This window comes from Sardina pilchardus, chromosome 4 (assembly GCF_963854185.1).
Source record: "Sardina pilchardus chromosome 4, fSarPil1.1, whole genome shotgun sequence".
Classification (NCBI taxonomy): Eukaryota; Metazoa; Chordata; class Actinopteri; order Clupeiformes; family Clupeidae; genus Sardina; species Sardina pilchardus.
This window is the reverse complement of record NC_084997.1, coordinates 23,480,554-23,500,870: the sequence shown is the minus strand read 5'-3', so window position 1 is coordinate 23,500,870 and position 20,317 is coordinate 23,480,554. Positions and strand designations below refer to the sequence as shown.

Sequence of the window (20,317 nt, the reverse complement as noted above, 5' to 3'; positions counted from 1 at the left end):
ATTGGAGGACTACGTCATATAATATGGTCATAGCTGCGCAACTACAGCGCATTCAGAGTGGGCCGAAACAGAGACCAGCCCAATACTAGAAACATTGTTGATACATTTTTAACACACGTTAAGATTTTAAAGTTGCACTTCAAAAACATCAGAAACGCTGAAAACACATAATATTTTCAACTAATTTTATTACTGGTCAAGAAAAATGGTAATGAAATATATTTATAACAGTCTGAAATATGTAAAGTACCCTCAAGTTAACATCCATTTGTACATCAGGCAAACATACTTAATAATACAAAAATATCAGGGGAATTTACACAGAACTTAAAAAACCTGACAACAATAATAACTCACATGCCCGTGGACTAAAGGCAAAAGGAAAGCACTCAGACAGAGTCTAGAAATGCAGACAAACAAAGAAACGTACAGACTGATGAAATATTGAATTGGTTCATTTCTTGACAGCATGTTAACATCAATGACAAAAATGGCGTGATAGCACATTAACCAGTTGTAACTAAGATTTTCAAATTTCTCTTAAGTGTGTGGAACCCAAAGTGACTGATTTCTTCTGTGCGCTTCTCCATTTTACCTGTTAAGTTACACTCCAAAAACAAAATGAACTAAAACATAACAAAAATGTGCAAGGCACATCATTATCTCTTACATGATTAAAGAGATAGGGAAAAGGACAAATATATGCTTTTCACAATATTTAAAAACTTAAGAATAAAATATCTTATGGTGAAAGCTTATGTAAAACACTGGAACATTCCCAGTAACATGTTTACGTACTATAGACTTCAAAATAGATACCTGGTGGTAATGAGTTGTGCACATTTTATTGAACTTATTGAACAAGATAAAACAAAATTAACAAAGAATTCTTATCCACTGGATTGGTGACGATCCAAAATAAAATTACACTTTTTTAACTTCAGTACAGTAGTCAGTGCAAGTTCAGTTTTTAAATGTATAACAAACCAGTATGCAGCAGTACAAAAATATGTTTTTTAAATTATGTACAATATAAAAAAAAGGTACATTCAACAGGGTTATTTTTCTCCCATTTTTTTTAAGATATAAAAGGAAGCATGTCATTGTGAAGACTTTAAAAAGACTTGAGATTTGTTTATTGTTCTTTTTCTACCCCAAAACAGTTTTGGTTTAAACTACGTGGCATCAATCCCATTCTCACTCTGCGAGATCTCCTGGAGAACTTGATCCAGAATTTCATCGATGACGGAGCACTCGTAGTTAACTTGGTTAAGGTCAAGAGCAGGCACAAATGTGACCAGGAGGCGGCCTACACTTCGTCGAAGTTCACTCAGCCTGAGGAGGGAAGGGAGACAACAATAAATGGATCGTCGGTCACAGAAATTTTGTCTAAGATGTTGCGCTCTAGATGAAAGTCTTTTTAAACAGGTGCGTCAAACCAAAAGATATCAGAAAAAGGCAGGAAAGGTTCGCACTCTGAAAAAAATAGTAGACATAAGTCTTTGCTGAAGAAGATTTTTACTAAGGGTGAGCAGACTTTTCAGCCATTAGGCTATTCTCAATGCTCGCACTGGGTCTAAGATGACAGCGCAGGCAACTGTGTGTCCTTTGAGACTTGCCCTCTATTTTTATATAATCTGTATTTTGATGGGGAATTTTTAGGTCCAAAATGAGCGTCATTTTTGTAGACTCATATAGTCTCACAATATTTTTGTGCATTCTATGCATGTGGGTATTTTAAGCCATTATTTGCATTTGTCAGGACAGAAGGCAGCACACTGAGAAATAGAATGTGCCAGGAAGGATATTTGTGACCATTCAAAGCGAAATCAGTCGTTTTGCGCACAACGTTATTTTGAGATAATCAACAATAACAAACTTCCGGGTTAAAATGTTGAATTTCACGTTTTCGCATAATTTGACTGTATACAGTCTACAGTTTCATATCGTGAACACATTTCACTGAAAAAGTTTTGACTGTTAAACCCGGCGAAGATTCAACACATTTGCTGTCATTCCCGTTATGCACGCGCCACTTAAAAAGGTGATTTCTCCTCTTCTGGCATATCGTGACAGGAGAACCATGTCAACTTTGGATGCGGTTATCTTAGCGATAGTTTGTGTAATACCCTCGATATATACATACCGTTGGAAAGCTTAGTTTATGGCCGTTCGAGTGAGCACAATAACTTAATTTAATAAATTTTACCGAAACGACTGGTTCCGCTTTACAGGGTCACATTTGGAGTTTCTTTTTTCTTTCTTTTCGTGCATGTAGAATCACATAGCTGTTTTGTTACTTGTTTTCTCATGACACAAACTTAACAAATTTATTTTTTTTTTTTGCAAAAGTCCAACAGCTACTGCATGGATGCAAAAAATGCGACCATCATTGTGGGCCTAAAGTTAAAACAGATTAGTCATCTTCCACAAATGTGTTGACATGTTTGGGGTCAGACCAGTAGTCTTCTATATCTGTATTTCATTTTCTGACTTCGGCATTGAAACTGTGTAGAGATTGGACAAAGCTGTAAGCAGTCGCCACAACAGAACTTGCTAATATCTTCTAGAATTTTACGCCAGTTCCTGTCCCATAACTTGTGTTAAGTCACTAGCAATTAAGGATCCACAGCAGCATATTCCTAAAATGTTTTAAAAAATTTTTTGGAACTTTTTGCACTTCAGATATTTTATCAGGGAAATTCTCTACAGAAATGTGAACTCCACACATTCAAGGACGCAACAGTAATTTATGTGTGTGTGTGTGTGTGTGTGTGTGTGCGTGTGCGTGTGTGTTCATTTCGTACCTTTGCTTTTCCTCTTTGCTAAGCCGGTCAGAGCTCCCATGTGTCTGGCTGTCCCCCTGAACCTTCCTCTCTCCCTGGGTCTCCACCTCCATCCCACCTCCATCCTCCGTCCCGTTCTGCCGCCGCCGCTCGGACGAGTCGTTGGCCTGCACCTGGCGGCTTGGGGAGGACCCACTGGCCGCGTCCCCTCTCGCCTCGGCTGAACTCTGGCCCTGTGCGCCTCCAGCTGGGTCCCTGCTCCCATCTCTTCTCATCTCCTCCAGCTCTTTCTGCAGCTGCTCCATCCGGGAAGCCAAAGCTGCCTTTTCCACTTCCAGACTGCCCAGCTGTGAGAGAAGAAGAAGAAAAAAAAAAGTGTAAGAGAGAAAAAAGGAAGGTGTTGGCCATCGGCTGCAGTTACTTTAACTGACACTTGCCTGTTTAAAAGCAGCACTCACTGATGTACTTATTCTTATTGCACTCTAACTTTTTTAAGATTGTCCTAGAACTTTTGAGAGTTGCTTTATAAAGCTTTTTACCATGTTGTAAGTTGCTTTGGCTAAAAAGCGTCAGCCAAATGTAATGTAATGTAATATAATGCAAAGAGTGAGTTCTCTCTCACAGGTGTTCTCACTCCCTTTCTCTCTCTTCCTCTGTTTTTCCTCCTGGATCACAGGTTCTTTCTCTATCTTTATCTGCCTTTTCTGTCTTTCTGTTCCATTACATTACATTACATTACATTACATTTGGCTGACGCTTTTAAACCAAAGCGACTTACAACATGGTAAAAACAGCAATTCTAACAACAAAAACCACAATAAGTGCATCAATGAGTGTAAGAAGTGCATCAAGGAGTGCAATTGTAGTAGTGCTATGAGAGGAGATGTCCTCTGAAGAGATTAATCAAATCCGAAGTTTTGGAGAAGAGCATGATCACCGGTTAAGTCATCTTGTAGTGGTGACACAGGCCCCTTTTTTTGTCAACCAACCTAGTTCTACAGCTCGATGTCTGGAACACAAAATCTACATGCAGCTCTGAGGACAAAAAGTGTCCTCTATATAGTGTCCACTCACCTTGGATTTCAGGTCATCCCGGTCCGCATTGCACTGGTCCATCTCCCTGAGCAAGAAGTCCACCTGCAGAGCCAGTTCGTCGTCCACAACGTTAACCTGAGACGAGCCTGCCCCCTCTTCCTCTTTTTGCCCTTTTTTTGGCGAGCTGCTGCACCCTTCTCCTCTGTGTTTCTCTTGCCACCGTTTCTTCTCCTCCGCCAGAGCATCCCTTTCTTTCCGAACCTGCTCCAACTGTTGCTGGAGGCTTTCGAGATCGCTCGCGTCGCTCTCCGGCTTGTCGGTCTGGCACTCCTGATGGGTCACCTCTCGCTTCACAGACTTCTGGGAGAGCTGCTCCAGGTTCTGCTCCAGGTCCTCCACCTTGACGATGAGCTGGTGCACCTCGCTCTGGAACGCGTCCCTCTCCGAGGCCGTCTTCTCCATCATCTCCATCAGCTGGTCCTGCTGCTCCTGGGCCTCGATGAGGATGGCTTTCTCCCGCGGGGTCTGAGCGTCTTGCGGAGGCTGCACGGCTGCCCTTTCCCCCTCTCCGTCTGTCGGCGGGTCCATCTCATTGGCTTCGACCGCCGCCTCACCGATTTCACCGCTTCCTTTGCCGCCCGCGACCTCCGTAGACCCCCTCGCCTCGTTCCCCAGTGGACTTGCTGAGGGGCCCTCCTCGGCTGCAGCCACGTCCATCGGCGACGCCGACGCTGCCTCGTCCTCAGTTGCCTTCGCCGCCTTTTCTTCTGCGAGCGCCGACGTGCCTGCGTCCGTTCTCTCCGCCTCCGCCTCCTTCGCCCTGTTCTTCTCGCGGCCGTCCGCCGTGTTTTTCACCTCTTCCTTCTCCTCTTTGATAGCGGCGCTCGTCTCCGTCTGGGTGGTGGTGCTGACCTGCTCCTGTTGCTGTTCCGCGCTTGTCGAGGGCGAGCGGTTTGGAGTTGCCGCCGACGACGCCGCCGCCGCGGGTTCGGGCACATCCGGGGCCGCGTCGTCGGTACAGTCCAAGAGAAGCCCGGGCACCTCGGTGGTCCGTCCCTCCGTCTTCACTCGGGCGATGTCAAAGGTCGGCGCCTTGGGTTTGGGGGTGCTCTTCGTTTCATCGATGACAATGTCTTCATCCTCCTCCTCCTCCTCCTCGTCGTCATCATCGGGGATGACCACTGTGGGAACCGGGCAGGCTGCAGCCGGGGAGGACGCAGTCGCGACCTCTGACCCCGGAGAATGGCTGGCACGTGCTTGCTTTGCCTCTGCACTGTCGAGCCCTGAAGTTCGCCTCCTCTTCAGTCTAGGAATGAGTGTGTTTATTAGCATATGACTGCGTTTCTATGATCACAGATGTTTAGATTCATTACAAGTTATATGACGTTGTCCTTATGCTAGACAGACAGACAGACAACTTAATAACCCCAAAAGTAAAAGTCAAATTTCCAGTCGCTCAGTGCCACAATGGCACAGCTATAACCGTAGGAAAGCACTATATGCTTTTAGTGGGCTAAAATGAAGGAATGGCAAGGGGTTTTTGCCAAGACTAGTAGATGCAACCCTCTGGCCTGTAGGGCAACTAGCTACAGCACCCATACCGCACTGGGGTCCAAGTCCCAGGTTCAAGTCCAATCAGGGTTATTTCCCGATCCCACCTCATCTCTTCTCCCACTCACTTCCTGTCTCTCTCACAATAAAGGCAAGCAGCCCACACAACAGACTTAGAAATAAATCAATAAATGAGCGTTGTGTACCTGGATGGTGTGGAGAGGGAGCAGACACTTGTGATGATGGGCATCCCCTCGGAGGACGAGCCTGTCCAATCAGAAACAAGTTCAGTCAAACTCAAGAGCACAGGAAAACACCAATCATATAGGACCTGCCAAAGCACCAATCACACACGACCTGCCGGAGCACCAATCACACATAACCTGCCGGGGGAACCAATCACACAGGACCTGCCGGGGGAACCAATCACACAGGACCTGCCGGGGGAACCAATCATATGCAACCTGCCAGGGGAACCAATCACACACACGACCTGCCAGAGCACCAATCAGGGATCCTCTCAATCAGTCTCCTCTCACCTGTCTGACTGTGTCCGCCGGAGCTGCGGGGGGCTGTTGCCAAGGCACTCCTCTGGACGGAGCCAGCTAGCCTGGCAGGCAAATCAGTCTGTGTGGACAGATATGAGAATACACGCACGCACACACAAGCGCGCACACACACACATACACACACACACGTGAGCATTTGAGGTGAAGGTACATAAGCACTCAAGCCATCCATGATTGTCAAACAGCAACAGCAACGGAAACTCAGCCCCTGACTTTTTCTTCCAAAGTTTCCTAGCAGCTCGCTTGACGCAGACCACTTGAAGTAGACCCACTGACTCTCCTGTCATTAGTCACACTTGTCTTGTGAGTCTGAGTACAGCACTTGTGCCGTCAGTGCGACTGTGACCATCTTCAGCAGTGTAGCTCACTGTCTCCTGCTCCCCCATGCTGTGCCTGAGGCAGCCCTCGAGCCCACTCAACCCAACCCAACCCAACCCAACCACCCACCGAATTTCTGATCTGCTGGGTTAGACGTGCGTGCTGCCGTCGCAGCTGTTCGTTCTGCTCCTTCAGTCTGGATATCCTCTCCATCTCCTCCTTCTTCCTCGCTTCCTCCATCTGACAACACACAGACACACACACACACACACACACACACATACACATACAAGAATTAGTGCACAACCAGTCATTTTTTTTTAACTTCCTTCATCTGACAGTTGGATTTGTTAGTGCATCATGTGACACACGCATGCACACACACGCACGCACACGCACGCACACACACACACACGCACGCACGCCAGGGCTTGTGTGTAGGCTTGTGAGGCCAGTACTATTGGAACCCTCCCCTTTACTTGTGACCCAACTATGTTGTGTTCATTCAACAGAAACAGGAAAATGGCAACAGCAAGCATGTGTGCAGTACCAACACCAACACACACGCGCACACACGCACACGCACACACACACACACACACACACACACACACACACACACACACACACACACACACACACACACACACTTGTGACAGCAAGCATGTCTGCAGTAGGCCTACCTGCTGCCTCTGTCTCTCCAGCTGCATTCTGCTGTGGCGTTCACTGTGTGGAATAAATTGGGAGCAACGGTCAGGTTACAGTTTGCATTGTAACTTCATCATCAGCCTAAGACATGGACATGGCCCATCTATTTAAAAGACCCCATACACTAAAATCAGAGATTCATTTGGAAGCACCTTGTATAGGTTAGAAAAACTATTACTGAAGACATGGGGGGAGAAACTGGATAGACTACTAAACTGGACTAAACTGAACTGATCCAGAAAAGGCGCATTGGTAATGTGATGCATTCCCCACAGACCATAAGCGATCCTTAAAGGGATACTCCGTAGTAAAAAACACCCTGGGGTCTATTAATGCTTGATAACGAGTTTAAACTTTCGTTTGGGAGCAAATGAAATGACGCTGCACACATTGCCTTAATTCAGTTCTGATAGTCTCAAATCAGTGGGTGCATCACGCTATGAACATGCTATTTTGCAATGCACTACTAACCATTTTGTTGCTAGTGCAAATAAAGGTCTATCTGAAAATCCCTCTGATTAACATGCATTTGCTCCCAAACTAAATTTTGAACATGTTATCAACCATAAATAGACTTATCCGGAGTATCCGGAGTTGAGTGGACAGAGAAGAACAAGCCAAGTTTAGTTATGAAAATTAGTTCTCATAATTTTGAAACCTAATTTAATATACTTGGCAATGTTTTTAATGGTTCAGATTTGTCTGAGTGGTTCATGACAGATTTTCCTGTGGTGTGACAACCTCAGAACATATTATCTTGGTGTACAGGATAGTAAAGCAGAGGGTGACTTACTGTTGTTTGTAAGTTTTTGGGTAGGAGGCCTCATCGTCTGAATCAGCTTGTTCTTGTGGTACATGGCAACTCCTGAAAAGACAAACAAAGAAAAGAAAATGAATTATTGAGAAGAATACACAAGGTTGAGAGCACACACTATTGTAGCTTATGATGTGTATGGGAGTGGTCGGCGAAGCATTCCGTCTCAAGCTCAAGCCCATTAACAGTCTTTTGCCAGAATCGTGGAATGTGTCAAGAGAGTTTCATTATCAGCATCATAGTTGTTCCCACAAGGTTTCCGTTTTAACATTCCATATGTTACCTTAATGCAGTGGAACAAAACAGAACGTTCAAGGATTGGCTTTGTTTTTCTTGTTGAAAGGATCTACACAGATCATGCATTATGCGCAATATGTGATATGCATTATGTGCAATATGTGATATGCATTATGTGCAATATGTGATATGCATTATTATGTGCAATATGTGACATGCAATATGTGATATGCATTGTCTCTGCAGAGAACAGTGCTGATAAATAATTAACATCATGTGATGCAGCCTCCAATAGCTGGAAAGACTGAGGGATCCATTGTGCTTAATAATTGAGTTGTCTATTACCTCTCCTGGTAGAAGAATATAAGGTGTCCCTCTCGGTAGCGACTTTCAAATCAATATCATGTTCTACAACAGGGCTATTCAACTTCAATACAAAGTGGACCAGCCACTTTCTAAATTACAGTCTCAATCTGGTGATAAAGGCCTAACCATGATATGTTTTTTTTGTAAAAGAGCATCGGTAAAATGGTAAAACGTTTTAACCATGTGTTATTTTATTTTCCGAGAGTCAGATTGAATTAACGAACGCACACATCTGACAGCCCAGTAGGACAGGAGCAAGCCAAACGACAATGTTTACTTTTGCAGCCAATCACTGCTGTCGTTTAATTTTATGGATTATAACAGTCATGAAAGCCATATTTGAAGGCAGTTTACGGGCGGGTTTCACCTTAAATCCAACAGACTGCTAGTTGAATAGCCCTGTTCTACAACTACAAGCAGGCGATGAGGTTACTTTAGATATTTAGAGACTACATTTAGTTACTTAATCTTTTACTATCATATGATCCATGGACAGTAAATTGTGAAGTTTCGCTTTATAGTTGGGTGAATAAATGACGGGAAACACAGCAGACAATATGCCCTTTTGTTATTGCTGTGATGTCTCGCACAACACTTTACTAGAATCCCCACACATAAATAAATATTTTGGAAAATGTCATAAAATAATGCGAAGGGAGGGGTCACCTGAATTGCGGGTCTGGATTCAGGTGGCAGAACCACCGATCGGGGAGTCTGTCTGGGTCGATGCCGTCCGGGAGCTTCCTCCACTGCAGACACTTGTCACACTGGGCCCAGTTCTGATCTGGGCGCTTGCTACAAGAGAACATTAACAGAAAACAAAATGGTCATTCCCGAATTCATGCTCAATCCACACATGAGCTACATTCTCCCTCTGTTCTAATTTCATGATGCAAAGTCACTTACAAGGTGTCCTCCAAAGGAATTGTACAGTTAGGGTCTTCTTGGTCCCTCTTGTGCCGAATCTCTCTCCAGTACTCCTCAAGTTTAATCGCAACACTGTTGATGGTTTTCCTGCAAAAAGATTCACCCACCCCAAGAAAAATCAGAACGCTTGTGTCTTTATGAAAACAGAGGATCCTTATCGAACACAAACTGGTACACAGTGACGCTGCTGCTTGCTGACCTGTATTCATCCGTGTAGTCAAAATCCTGTTTGTTGTGAGTTGGTTTGAGGAAGTTGCACTCTATAACACCTATGACACCTACGCCTTTGATGTTGGCCTATGAGAGATACAGAAAAAAAGCTAGGTTAGACACGCAACACACAAGAACCAAGTACTGATGAAACCAACAGTAAGAAGAGTCGCCATCACCCACCTTGAGCTGGCATCCAACACGCTCGTACGCTTTGATCAGGCGGTTTTTATGGTACATCATCATGCCATAGTGATCTTTGCTTTTGGTGTTGTAGCCAAAGGTGATCTTGACACGTGCGTTCTGTGCTTAGGAGTTAAGGAGCAATGACCATCAATGTGATTCATATACCACAGCTACAAGTGACGCGCAAGATAACCCAAAATAAGCGGATGCCCTCGGTGACTAGCGGTCATCTACCGTAACATGTCAGACAAAAATATTTTTGATGATACTCGAGTCATTACTGGGTGCAGCCAGTCAGTAAAAATACACTTTAAACACACTAGTCAAATTTCACCTAAAAGGCTTTGATGAACGTAATAAGCCCGAACTCCAATCGCAAGCAGAAGCAGCGTGTGCTTCTGCAGGTGCTTTTGTCCTACATTTAACGGCTAAAGGATGCCGTGACCTGGCCCCATGGCCCTACGCGTCATTGGTAGCTACTATCCTCCAGTTTATCAGATCCCCAAAGCAATCGTTAAACCCTATTGTCATATAATCTCACTGTTTAACGCTAATCCCAGATATTCTCTACCACCATTCATGTCAAAGCATTAACAACCAACAACCTGCAACCATTAACAAAACAAGAAACCATGCGAAAGCATTAGTATCACAAATTTCTGAAATCGTCAGACAGCGACCAAGTGGTCAAAAGATACGTGAAAATTGGGCCTGTAGCCGTCATGCCGGCTGTACGCCAAGTTCTTGGACACGAGCTGGGTCTTGACTTTCTGTCCCCTGATGATGATTTGCATCCTTGGCTTCAGGTACAATATGCTAGTATATGCCTGAAACAACAATTAAAACAGCTAATCACATTGAAGAAAAGTAAATCAATAAATAGTGTTACACATCAAACAACATTACAACATATATAGCAAGAGATAAAGAGGGAGGTAGATGTGTGATCGGTCACAGTTCTGACTCACCCGCAGTGAGAAGTCACTTTCTGGGGGGGACTCCATCACCCGCTCTGGCCGTTTGTATGTTTCCCTGTTGGTTTCAAAAACAGTCGGAGGGATCCGTATGTCGTACCGATCTGTGTTGAAGTCAAACTCCATTTGCCCTGTCGTGGTTCTGCAGGACAGAGGGACACAAAGATGAATCACTCACTTCTCTTTGATCTGTTGTCCTTCCGACTCTTTGGAGCACCTAGCTCCAAGTCAGACATGCATACCTAAATATTATTTGACTATCTAAACCTTTTACTGAAATGTTCTGAATTTACATTTTCTTACTGGAAACTGACAGCTCAAGCAAGACGTAGGCATTGTGTGAAACATAAACAAATCAAATAAAACTGCAACTAACTGTCACTAAAGTGATGTAACAATGTGTTTGAACAAGTTTTTGTATGTGTACGGTTCACATATGCTCTTAAAAGTGTAAAAAAAAGTGTAAGAAGTGTAAAAAAAAAAAATGCTCCGGTTGGATAGAACAAAAACATAAAGCTGCGCCAGTGTAAAATGCTTAACTGATTCCAATGGAATTCACAGACAGCACACTGGCACACAGTGCAGATAGTGCATGCAGTCACGTTTTCTAGGTTGATGCTACATCTTTTTGGCTCCCTGTTGAGACGTAACCATGCATTCACTCATTGTGAATTGTCTCTCACTTTCTGAGGTTCCAGATGACGACGCGGGTTCCGGTGGTAGCCATGGTTCCGTGGGCGGTGATGGCGAGCAGCTCTGCATACAGTTCCGACTCGGTCTGGAACAGCGAGTATTTTAGAATGTCCTGCAAACTGGCTGAGTGCTCTGGCGCAGAATGGAGTGGTGTCAAAAGTCAAGGTTAAATGAGTAACACGGCACAAAAGATTCTGTTTATGTATATGTTATATACGTACGTATACAACAGTTAGCTACACTCAAACTATTCATTCATTTTTTTTTTTTTTTTTTTTTTTTTTTTTAGATTATTTTTTGGGCTTTTTGTGCCTTTATTTGGACAGGACAGTAGAGAGAATGACAGGAAGTGAGTGGGAGAGAGTCGGGGTGGGATCTGGAAAGGACCACGGGGCGGGAATCGAACCCGGGTCGCCAGCGTACGGTGCAGGTGCCCCAGCCAGTTGCGCCACTGCCGGGGCCAAACTATTCATTCATTTCTGATTGGACAAGAGGCATTCCAGAATGGGGATATTCCAGGACACCCCAACACGGATTGTTCACTACTAGTGATCACTCCAAATGTGAACTTCTCATTAATTCAAAATGATTTCATAATGTGACATTTGACAGTTATTGAGTGAGAAAATGGAATAAGATGAATGATTGAAATTGGAAATGGGAGTAAATGGAATTGGATGAATCTTCAATTTAGCATGAATATTCTGAAAAGGATATACTGGTTTGGTCCTGTGCGTCTGAAGGCAACGATGGGGACGACCACGTGATTGGCTCCTGTTTGTTCCAGGTACGTCTGAGAGAGCATTCCCACGCACATGGCATCCCGGGTCTTTGACAGCACCATGGCATCCCTCCCCAGGCGCATGGAGCCAGACTTGAAGCCGTTACCGTACAGACCGACGGGGACGTGGCCATCTATAGTCTGCTTATCACTGAAGCCAAAGCTGCAAGACAACAGTACAGAGACGAGTTAGAAAGGGCAGGGTCAATCAGGGTGCTTACAGTAATTTCCTGTGTGGATGTATGCCATGTCATTATTGTGAGAGAGGCTATGTCGTGGGAAATGTCCACTTTCTGAATCCAATTGACAATTAACACTTGACTATACTAATTAGCACTCTAGAACAAGACGTACGAAGGAGACGATGCAGACAGAAGATCTCTGTAGACTGTTGATCTTTATTCCCTCTTTCCAGTCATAGTACAGCCCAACCAGTTTCAGACCGACCGTCAAGACAACAGGGGGCTCCAGCTGGGGCCCCGATGAAATCCTATCCCAAACCTCTTTTAGCCAATCAGCTTAGAGCAACGGCAATTATAATGATGGAAACCCTCTCCTATTACATAATATTACATATACGCAAAGCTGTGTAGTTTTTCTGGTTCTCTACATTTTTATGTGTATGTAAGGAGGAGGGGTGTCTTATCTTGATCTACTGCATAACTGGCGGAGTCCCCCTGCCTTTGTCCTTTCTCTGATCCCCACCAGCCGATGAAATCCCCTCTCCCTTGACTGTCTAAAATGAGGAGTCTGGTATGGCGCTCCCCCCCCCACACGCCCCATCCCCTCCCCTGATTGTTTAGTCTGTTCTGCTCATGTAGTGGCCTTGAAGCACTTGCAGTAAATCAAGATGGCCCAGGAGCGCTAATAGCCAAGCAGCAGGCCCAGGAATGCTTAGAGCAAATGCAGTAGGCCCAATATCACAGCTTATGAACCATGAATGCATCCTGTCAATCATCCTGTCAATCATCCTTGGATGAGTGTTCCTGGTTTGATGTGACTCACCTCAGCATCTTGTGCATCTTGTCATAGCTCAACCCGCTTCCATTGTCCAAGAATGTCAGACAGTCAGTGTTTCTTATCCGTGTTTTATCGATCCAAAACTGTTTGGCACTGACATCTGGATCATATGCATTGTCTGGGAAAAAAAAGAAAAAAAGAAAATAGCACCATATCTCTGTTCATCTTCATTTCATTCGATTTCATACTGGTCTGGCACTTCACAATACACTGATGTTTCAGTGGACACGTTCAACTTATTGCAGTGTTGCACAGATTTGTCTGAAAGTGATACATGTTTGCATTGTAAGAATCAGCCAGCACTGAGCAGCACTGCAAGAAGTTGAATGCGCCAGCGGAATTTGACGCTACCGGAACACAAAGTAGGGCAGTGCACTGGCGTCAGAAACAGTCCTTATTATAACCTCTCTGTACACTGCACAACGTTTACAATACTCCGATTTGTCTGTAGGGGCCTTCTCAACACAACACAAGTCTAAGGCTATCATGAGCCTTGTAAGTGGTTTGAAAATATTGCTTTATTTTGAAGTGGCTCTATGCCCGCTGCAACAAGCCATTTTGTTGCTAATGCAAACAATAGCCTAGCTCAAAAGTCCTCGATTCATGCAATTTCATTGGCATCACCCTAGGCTCTCACTGAACCATCCCTTTAAATATGGACACACCATTTGACAGAGTAATAAATATATAGATATATAAATAAATGTACAGTAATAAATAAATAAATAAATAAACAAACAAACAAACAAACAAACTGTAGTAATTCCTTGTGTCTCCATTAAAATCCATCCTTTTTAATCTACAGCCTCAGGAGATGGGTATGAAAACTAGGTGTGTCCTCTTCGTTCAGTCGAGTTCCCTCCAGCTAAGCACCAGAGCTGAAGGAGAGAAGGAGACACACACGGCCTCTGAGCCAGACCACCAGCCAGCCAAGCTGCATCTGGGCAAACACGCCCACGGGGCCATCATCCACCGCGCCAGCCTCCAGGCAGCACTAGAGCCGCTACTCCTCTGCCAGACCACATACAGTAGCTTGCATAGGCCACAGAACAGGAATAGTACTGAGCAGTGCGGGCCATTTGAGCATCAGGCTATGGATTGAGAATCTGAGCAAATAAAAGGAGTGGGGGTGGGGGTGGTGGGGGGTGTAGCATGACGTCCTGAATGTATCCACGTGGCAAAGCTTGAAACAAAAGGCACCCATGCAAGTCACATGAATTCTGACCTGACTGTTCAGACAGTGGCCCAAATCAGAATTCTAGAGTGTGTGTGTGTGTGTGCCAGATTCGATGTGACTTCTGCTGATCACATGATTATGAGAAAATCATGAGTCACATTAACTGGAGAAAGGGAAAAAAAAATCAGACTTGTCCTGGCATTAATGGAATGTGAACGTAGCCTACCAAGCAAAGCTTCCTCACATCTTGGCTGCTTTCTCATGCAGGTGCTCCTAAGGGCTGAAGTGCACTTTCAAACATCCCTAGTTTTTATAGCCCGTTTCAATCTGCTCCTGGAGGGTTGAAACGTTCAAAACCAAACCAGATACTTTGAAATGAAATTGAATCGGCCTTTAAAGGAGAAATCCGATGAGTTTTCACATAGATCTCCCTTTCTCAAGGTCACCAAGTACTCTCGGTGTAGAAAAAAAATGAAAACAATCCGGTTTTACCAAGTTCGAGTTACTACAGCCAGCAGCTAACGCAGCTAGGCAGGTGCAGCACTAGACTCATGGTGGCATGTCTGTGAGCTCCCATCTACATGCCCACATAGCGCAGCATTGTAGCTGCCTGGACGCATTAGCTGCTGGTTGTAGCAACTCAAGCTAAGTAAAACCGGTTGTTTTCGCTTTTTTTTCTCTTCTCACACTGTCAGTACTCTGTGATATCGAGAAGCGGAGCTCCATTTGAAAACTAACAGGATTTCTCCATTAAGGTACCACTACCTCAATGTTTTTACAGAATTCTTGAAGATTTCATAGCACTCTACTCCTCTAACTAAATAATGACGGCTATCTATCTACCTTAAAATACCGTTTGTGGTAATGGAATCAGCTATGATTCTCTGAAGCATGAAATAAATAAAACTAATTTCATCACCAAGTCTCTAGTAGTCCTCTTCCCAGGAAGCAATCATATACCTGGTCTGTGTATTGCTGAGGAGTTTTCTGTGTCGAGTATAAATGAGTTGACTGTTTGGAGGAGAAATACTAAGGATGTTGTTAAAAGACAACCTTTCGCAGATCTTGACCTGAATAATACAACGGTCGACAATGAGTGCGTTGTGCCTACAACCACAAAAACCCATTTAGCGGGTGTTGACCCCAATACAGTGACCAACTGCATGCAATGTGCCCATGGGCACCCCTCGCATGAGCACGGCACTAGTTTAAATCAGAGTACACCACACTGCGCGTTTCCATGGCAACAACACCCAGGGCACCCTGCTATGCCCTGCAGGAGGAGCAACCCTTGACAGATGGAACACTCTGGGTGCGTGACAACGCATGACAACTTCTCTCCTACTACCACAGGGCAATAAACGGGATATCTTCCTTTGCAGAGGTGGACGGCTAATTGGAACAGCAATTAGACAAACACGTACCAACTTGCAAAGCAGGGAACCAGCTCTAAGTCCCTAAATAAATGAAACAATCACACACAGCTTTACTGTTTTTCCACCATGTTGATGGGAGCAGTTTCAACTCAGAAAAAGAAAAGGGCGGGGAAGCATCTGAGTCACACTGACTAAGTTATTTCTCAACTCTGGATTGTTCCAGAATTAGATGCGAATGGTAACAGAATACAGAATAAGAATAGGAATACAGAATGAGAATACAGAATAAGAACAGCAAGAGGGCTGGTAAGCAAGGAAAAGAAACTATAACAAAGTGTTTCACTGGTTTCATGTTATGTATTCAACATTAGTATTCCTCAATAGGCTGTACATTAGCAGGGAGCAATAGATGTATGTAACAGAAATTAGAAACCTTAACAGACTCGGACTCACCTACGAGCTCTGCAATAGCGCTGAAAGGCCAGGTGTGACTTGTGGAGTTTGTGTGCAGGAATTTTGGGCTGAGCTGTTTAGAGTGAAAACAAAAAAATTGATGCATGTTAAAAGAAAACAAACAAGCGACCAAAATACCTTTCAACATACACAAAAAAATTTTAAGTTTACTGTACAAAAAAGGAGTGAGCATAAATTTGGGCACATAGTGCTTGGATGCCAACAAACATAAGTAGGGAGGCCTAGGACCCCTAAAAAAGGCCTTAATTCACTCTCCACTAAAGTTTGTTTGCTGTTTGCTATTTGTGACTAAGTGTCTGGATCATGATGCAGTCACTTATGGAAAATTACAGGTGCCACGTTACAAGATATGGTGCAACCTGCACTTTGTCCTGCACTGGTCTTGGCATGAGAATTTGGCGGCAATTGGTGCTAGAGACTTGTTGATGCATCTTAGACACCCAAAACCTCAGACAGAACAATCTAAGTGTCTGAAGCTATTTCACCAAACCTACTGTATATAGCGGATTAAGCTGTGATCTGGCCTTGATCCTCTCCCTCAAAACTATAGAACGTTATCAAAGTTACAATTTGTATCAAAAATTCTAGGAAAAATAACTTCTGTCTCCCCTGGATAATACAATATGGTTCTGAAAGCATCACAGTACTGAGACAGCATTGTTGACCAATGACCTTTTAAGATCAGTTGATGATGGAATGTGCTCATAGGGCCCATCCAAACAACACTGTTCTGTTTAGCTTTTCTAAACCAGCAACGTTTTTATCTGTTAGACTTTGCGTCCAACAGATTAGGAGGCCGTAACCAATCTTTTTTTGAAAGTGAGTGTTTTTTTTCTTCTAAAAATAGGCATTTTCAACAGCAACATAACCCCACCCTGAACCCACCCACCACACTCAACCTGACACTCTGCTTGACATAACACACCAAACCATTACTTTGTCATAATCAAATGTTTAACTTTTCCCCGTCATGATTTCATGATTTCGGCGCGTGTTGTGGCATAGGCCTTTTGTGGCTAAATCAGAAGCACACCGCTAGCTTCACTTAGTGAAACATTAGCTTACTACAACCCATAGATATATATCTATGACTACAACCTATGACTAACGCATGCTAATTTCCCCAGTGTAACTTTCTCTATACTAGTCTAGAAGTCTAGACTTGCCAGGCTATCTCTATGCCAGACCTAATGCAAAACGTAAAAGCTTTTCCACATATAGCAGTCACATACCCCGCTATAGCAATACTGTCTATGTTTTCGTCACCGTCTGTGTCCTAGTGTTGGTTGAATTAAGACAGTGACAAAATACAGCAAATGAGACGTAAAGACATGGGATGAGGGGAAACCAGAATGAGGAGTTGGAACACCTGCAACGCAACAAACATTTTTCTTCCTTGTTTTTCCGCTGCAAATCAGTGCACAAATGACTAGGATAGCTTGTTTCTCAGATATATATTCATTTATTGTCAGTAGTACAGAGTATAATGAAATTAGTAGCAATCCACATGGCGCATTTACACAAAACAAGACGGCAATAAAAATACAAGTGTATAAAACTCTTGATTAAAATGCACATTAAAGTGCAGAATATATTAATTAAAAAAAGAAATGTTGGAACTATGAAACCAATAAAAAAAGAACAATAAGAAACAAATCGAAGCAGCTTATTAGCCTACACTTGGGGATCTTTTACATTGTTGGTAGTGCACTTCTGAATATTGGACGTAAAAGGGATATCTATTTTTGGAAGAAAAATATCCTGTCTTGTGCTTGGTATTGCGTCATTCCGCATATCATGGTCAATGACAAAATGCATTCTGGAGATCAGAGAGATCAGAGAGATCAGGCTCCCTCTGGTGAAAGATCTGATATGTGACCCTGTGTGGCTGATCAATCACGTCCAAGGCAAACCACAATGACTCCTAGATTCTTGATGACAAGATGTGTGGTGTGAAGAGTACAGCAGTCTAACAACTCTGGAAGTCATGTAGTAGTGTTCTCCCATGGCGTAACTTAACAAGGCCAGTCATCACCACCAGAGCCAATGTGCCACCTCTTTCTATGCGAACACAACTGATGCGCTCCCATGCCAGACGAGGACAGCTTTGCAATGTTGCCATTCATAACCTTCTCCACAACCTGGAGAAGGGGTCTGCTGGAGAGGGTCTTCAAACACTTCCTCATAAGGTTCCATGGGGTTTAAGATGTAGAATTGTCCTTACTGGTCTTACTCCTGCCCTGTGTTTTCTTTCATTTTCCCGCCGTTGCTTCCATGTATTTTCACACGTGAATTTTCGACAAACTCCTGATTGTTGGTAGCCTAAAAATGAAGACGCCCTAGTCTGGCTGGTCAGGCTAGATTGTTGGATGACCAGGATTTGAATCCGAGGAAGCCATCTTTCGTCTCTGACAGCTGAAATACAAATGTGATGCTGTTATTGATAATGTCGTGTCATCAGGATTAGTATTTTGGATAAAGAATCTCCTTAGTGTTTTTTTTCTCTTCTGGACTCTTTGTCCAGAATTAAAAGCATGCTATTATTCTGACTATTGCAATTCCCAATACCTTCCTCGTTTCCTTTCAAGCAACTTTGCCCTTGTTACTGGGTCTGCATTTGTGTTCTGCCTGTACTGATGATATTGGGATATTGGGATAATTGCACTCAAATATCTACTGTAAATCAAACGATGACCTTGATCAATAGTGATTCACCATTCATACTTAACATAGCATAAAGTGTTTTCTGGCATTTCACCAAGTGACATGCTGTTTGTAATGACAAGCTTTAAGGCAACATAAAGTGCAATGACAAAATGTATAAGAGATTAAACTCACCTTTATGGGAGACTTTAGGGGTCCTTCTGATGACGTCACAGCTTTTGTTATGGTAACAGTTTCAAAATGAAGAGTGATGTAGATACTGTGGTGATATTGGGTGTTTCTATGCACATACATTCCTGCATAATTTGACACCAACACTAGCTGAACACGTATTGTCCTGACCCTGCTGCATTCTAAAATACAACATGCTTACATCGCCTTGTTGTGATACAGGCTCTCTGCTGTAGGCTACCATCAAATACCATGCAAAGAGATGGCATGTGAAGATCAAGCAGGCCGCTAGCCCCATCTCTAACCAGCAAGAGAACCAAAGCTGTTTCCGTCTGACAGGGAAACGAAAGCGAAAGCATTTTATCCATTGGTCTGAGAAACCATTCAGCATCCCCCGGGTTTTTGAAACATTACGGGGCGACGTAGAAATGCGTCGTATGCGTCTTTGACAAAGGAAGATGAGAACCATTGGGCAACACCGTGTGTGACAAGGAAAATAATCCTCACGTCACCATAACAACTTAGCACATGACGAGATCTTCAGAAACGCCTCTTCTGCCAAACTAAGTTTATTGAAAGTTGAGAGAAATTAACGCTGGCAGACTATGCCACATTAACCCGGTAAATAACAACTTAAATTTGTTGTTAATTTGCTAGCCATTAAGATATCTCCTCTTCCGTCCGTAGCCAGCTAACCATAACGTTAACGTTAGGCTAAGTGTTTTGCAGTGATGGTTCTACAGTCACATGGTATGTTACTAATACAAATGACACGTGGAAGCGCCTCTTTACACAAAACAATAACATAATATCAAATACATATTCCACCTAATTGTGTTAAGAAAAGTCTTTGGTGTATCACTTACTGCGCTCAGAGGTATGCCCCGATCAGTCAGCGCCGCCATTTTCCCTGACACAGTTTTCTTTCACGCCGCGCAGGGGGAGGAGGACCGAGGATGGACTGGTTGGCGCAATCGCAGTCGAGAGCCCTGTTCCATCAGAAAAGAGAGAGATATAAAAGTGCCGTTGCGGTGTCGTAGCTAAGTAGAATAACACCGTGTAGTTGGCAACATGAGCAGCTAAGTGAATGAGTTATATTGCAACGAAATATGGCAATATTGAAGCATAGACATTTCGTGTGGTATGCACGTTTTTTTTGTAAAGCACTACATACACTGTCAGAGCCCGGATAGCTCAGTCGGTAGAGCATCAGACTTTTAATCTGAGGGTCCAGGGTTCAAGTCCCTGTTCGGGCGAAATTGTTTTGCGATATATTAATA

The 20,317-nt window shown here is 43.6% G+C and overlaps 1 protein-coding gene and 1 non-coding gene across 3 annotated transcripts; one reads left to right on the top strand and one right to left on the bottom strand.

Annotated features, from left to right (window-relative positions):
• Window positions 1-171: 171 nt before the first annotated feature.
• morc3a (MORC family CW-type zinc finger 3a) lies at window positions 172-19,983 on the bottom strand. 2 transcript variants are annotated; one of them, XM_062534688.1, is made up of 19 exons: window positions 19,904-19,983; window positions 16,182-16,254; window positions 13,161-13,293; window positions 12,092-12,318; window positions 11,365-11,524; window positions 10,676-10,823; window positions 10,406-10,534; window positions 9,705-9,824; window positions 9,511-9,608; window positions 9,291-9,398; window positions 9,051-9,179; window positions 7,761-7,832; window positions 6,943-6,985; window positions 6,389-6,499; window positions 5,912-5,999; window positions 5,579-5,639; window positions 3,861-5,127; window positions 2,808-3,133; window positions 172-1,335 (listed from the first exon to the last, which is right to left on the bottom strand). In XM_062534688.1, the coding sequence occupies exons 1-19, from the start codon at window positions 19,940-19,942 to the stop codon at window positions 1,176-1,178; spliced, it is 3,492 nt and encodes a 1,163-aa protein (XP_062390672.1). In that variant the 5' UTR covers window positions 19,943-19,983; the 3' UTR covers window positions 172-1,175. The 2 variants fall into 2 exon arrangements, with proteins under 2 accessions (XP_062390672.1, XP_062390673.1); XM_062534689.1 differs by having other exon boundaries at window positions 11,365-11,521.
• A 237-nt stretch (window positions 19,984-20,220) lies between these two features.
• Window positions 20,221-20,293, top strand: trnak-uuu (transfer RNA lysine (anticodon UUU)). The gene has a single exon. It is a non-coding gene; the product is annotated as a tRNA-Lys (tRNA).
• Window positions 20,294-20,317: the final 24 nt, after the last annotated feature.

Excerpts from the sequence above, each read along its gene's own strand:
- morc3a (XM_062534688.1), bottom strand. The coding sequence starts at position 19,942 with ATGGCGGCGCTGACTGATCGGGGCATACCTCTGAGCGCA. Across the intron at positions 6,000-6,388 it reads CCCAGCAGATCAGAAATTCG|ACTGATTTGCCTGCCAGGCT; the intron begins GTGGGTGGTTGG and ends CTGTCCACACAG. Across the intron at positions 1,336-2,807 it reads AGCAAAGAGGAAAAGCAAAG|GCTGAGTGAACTTCGACGAA; the intron begins GTACGAAATGAA and ends TTCCCTCCTCAG.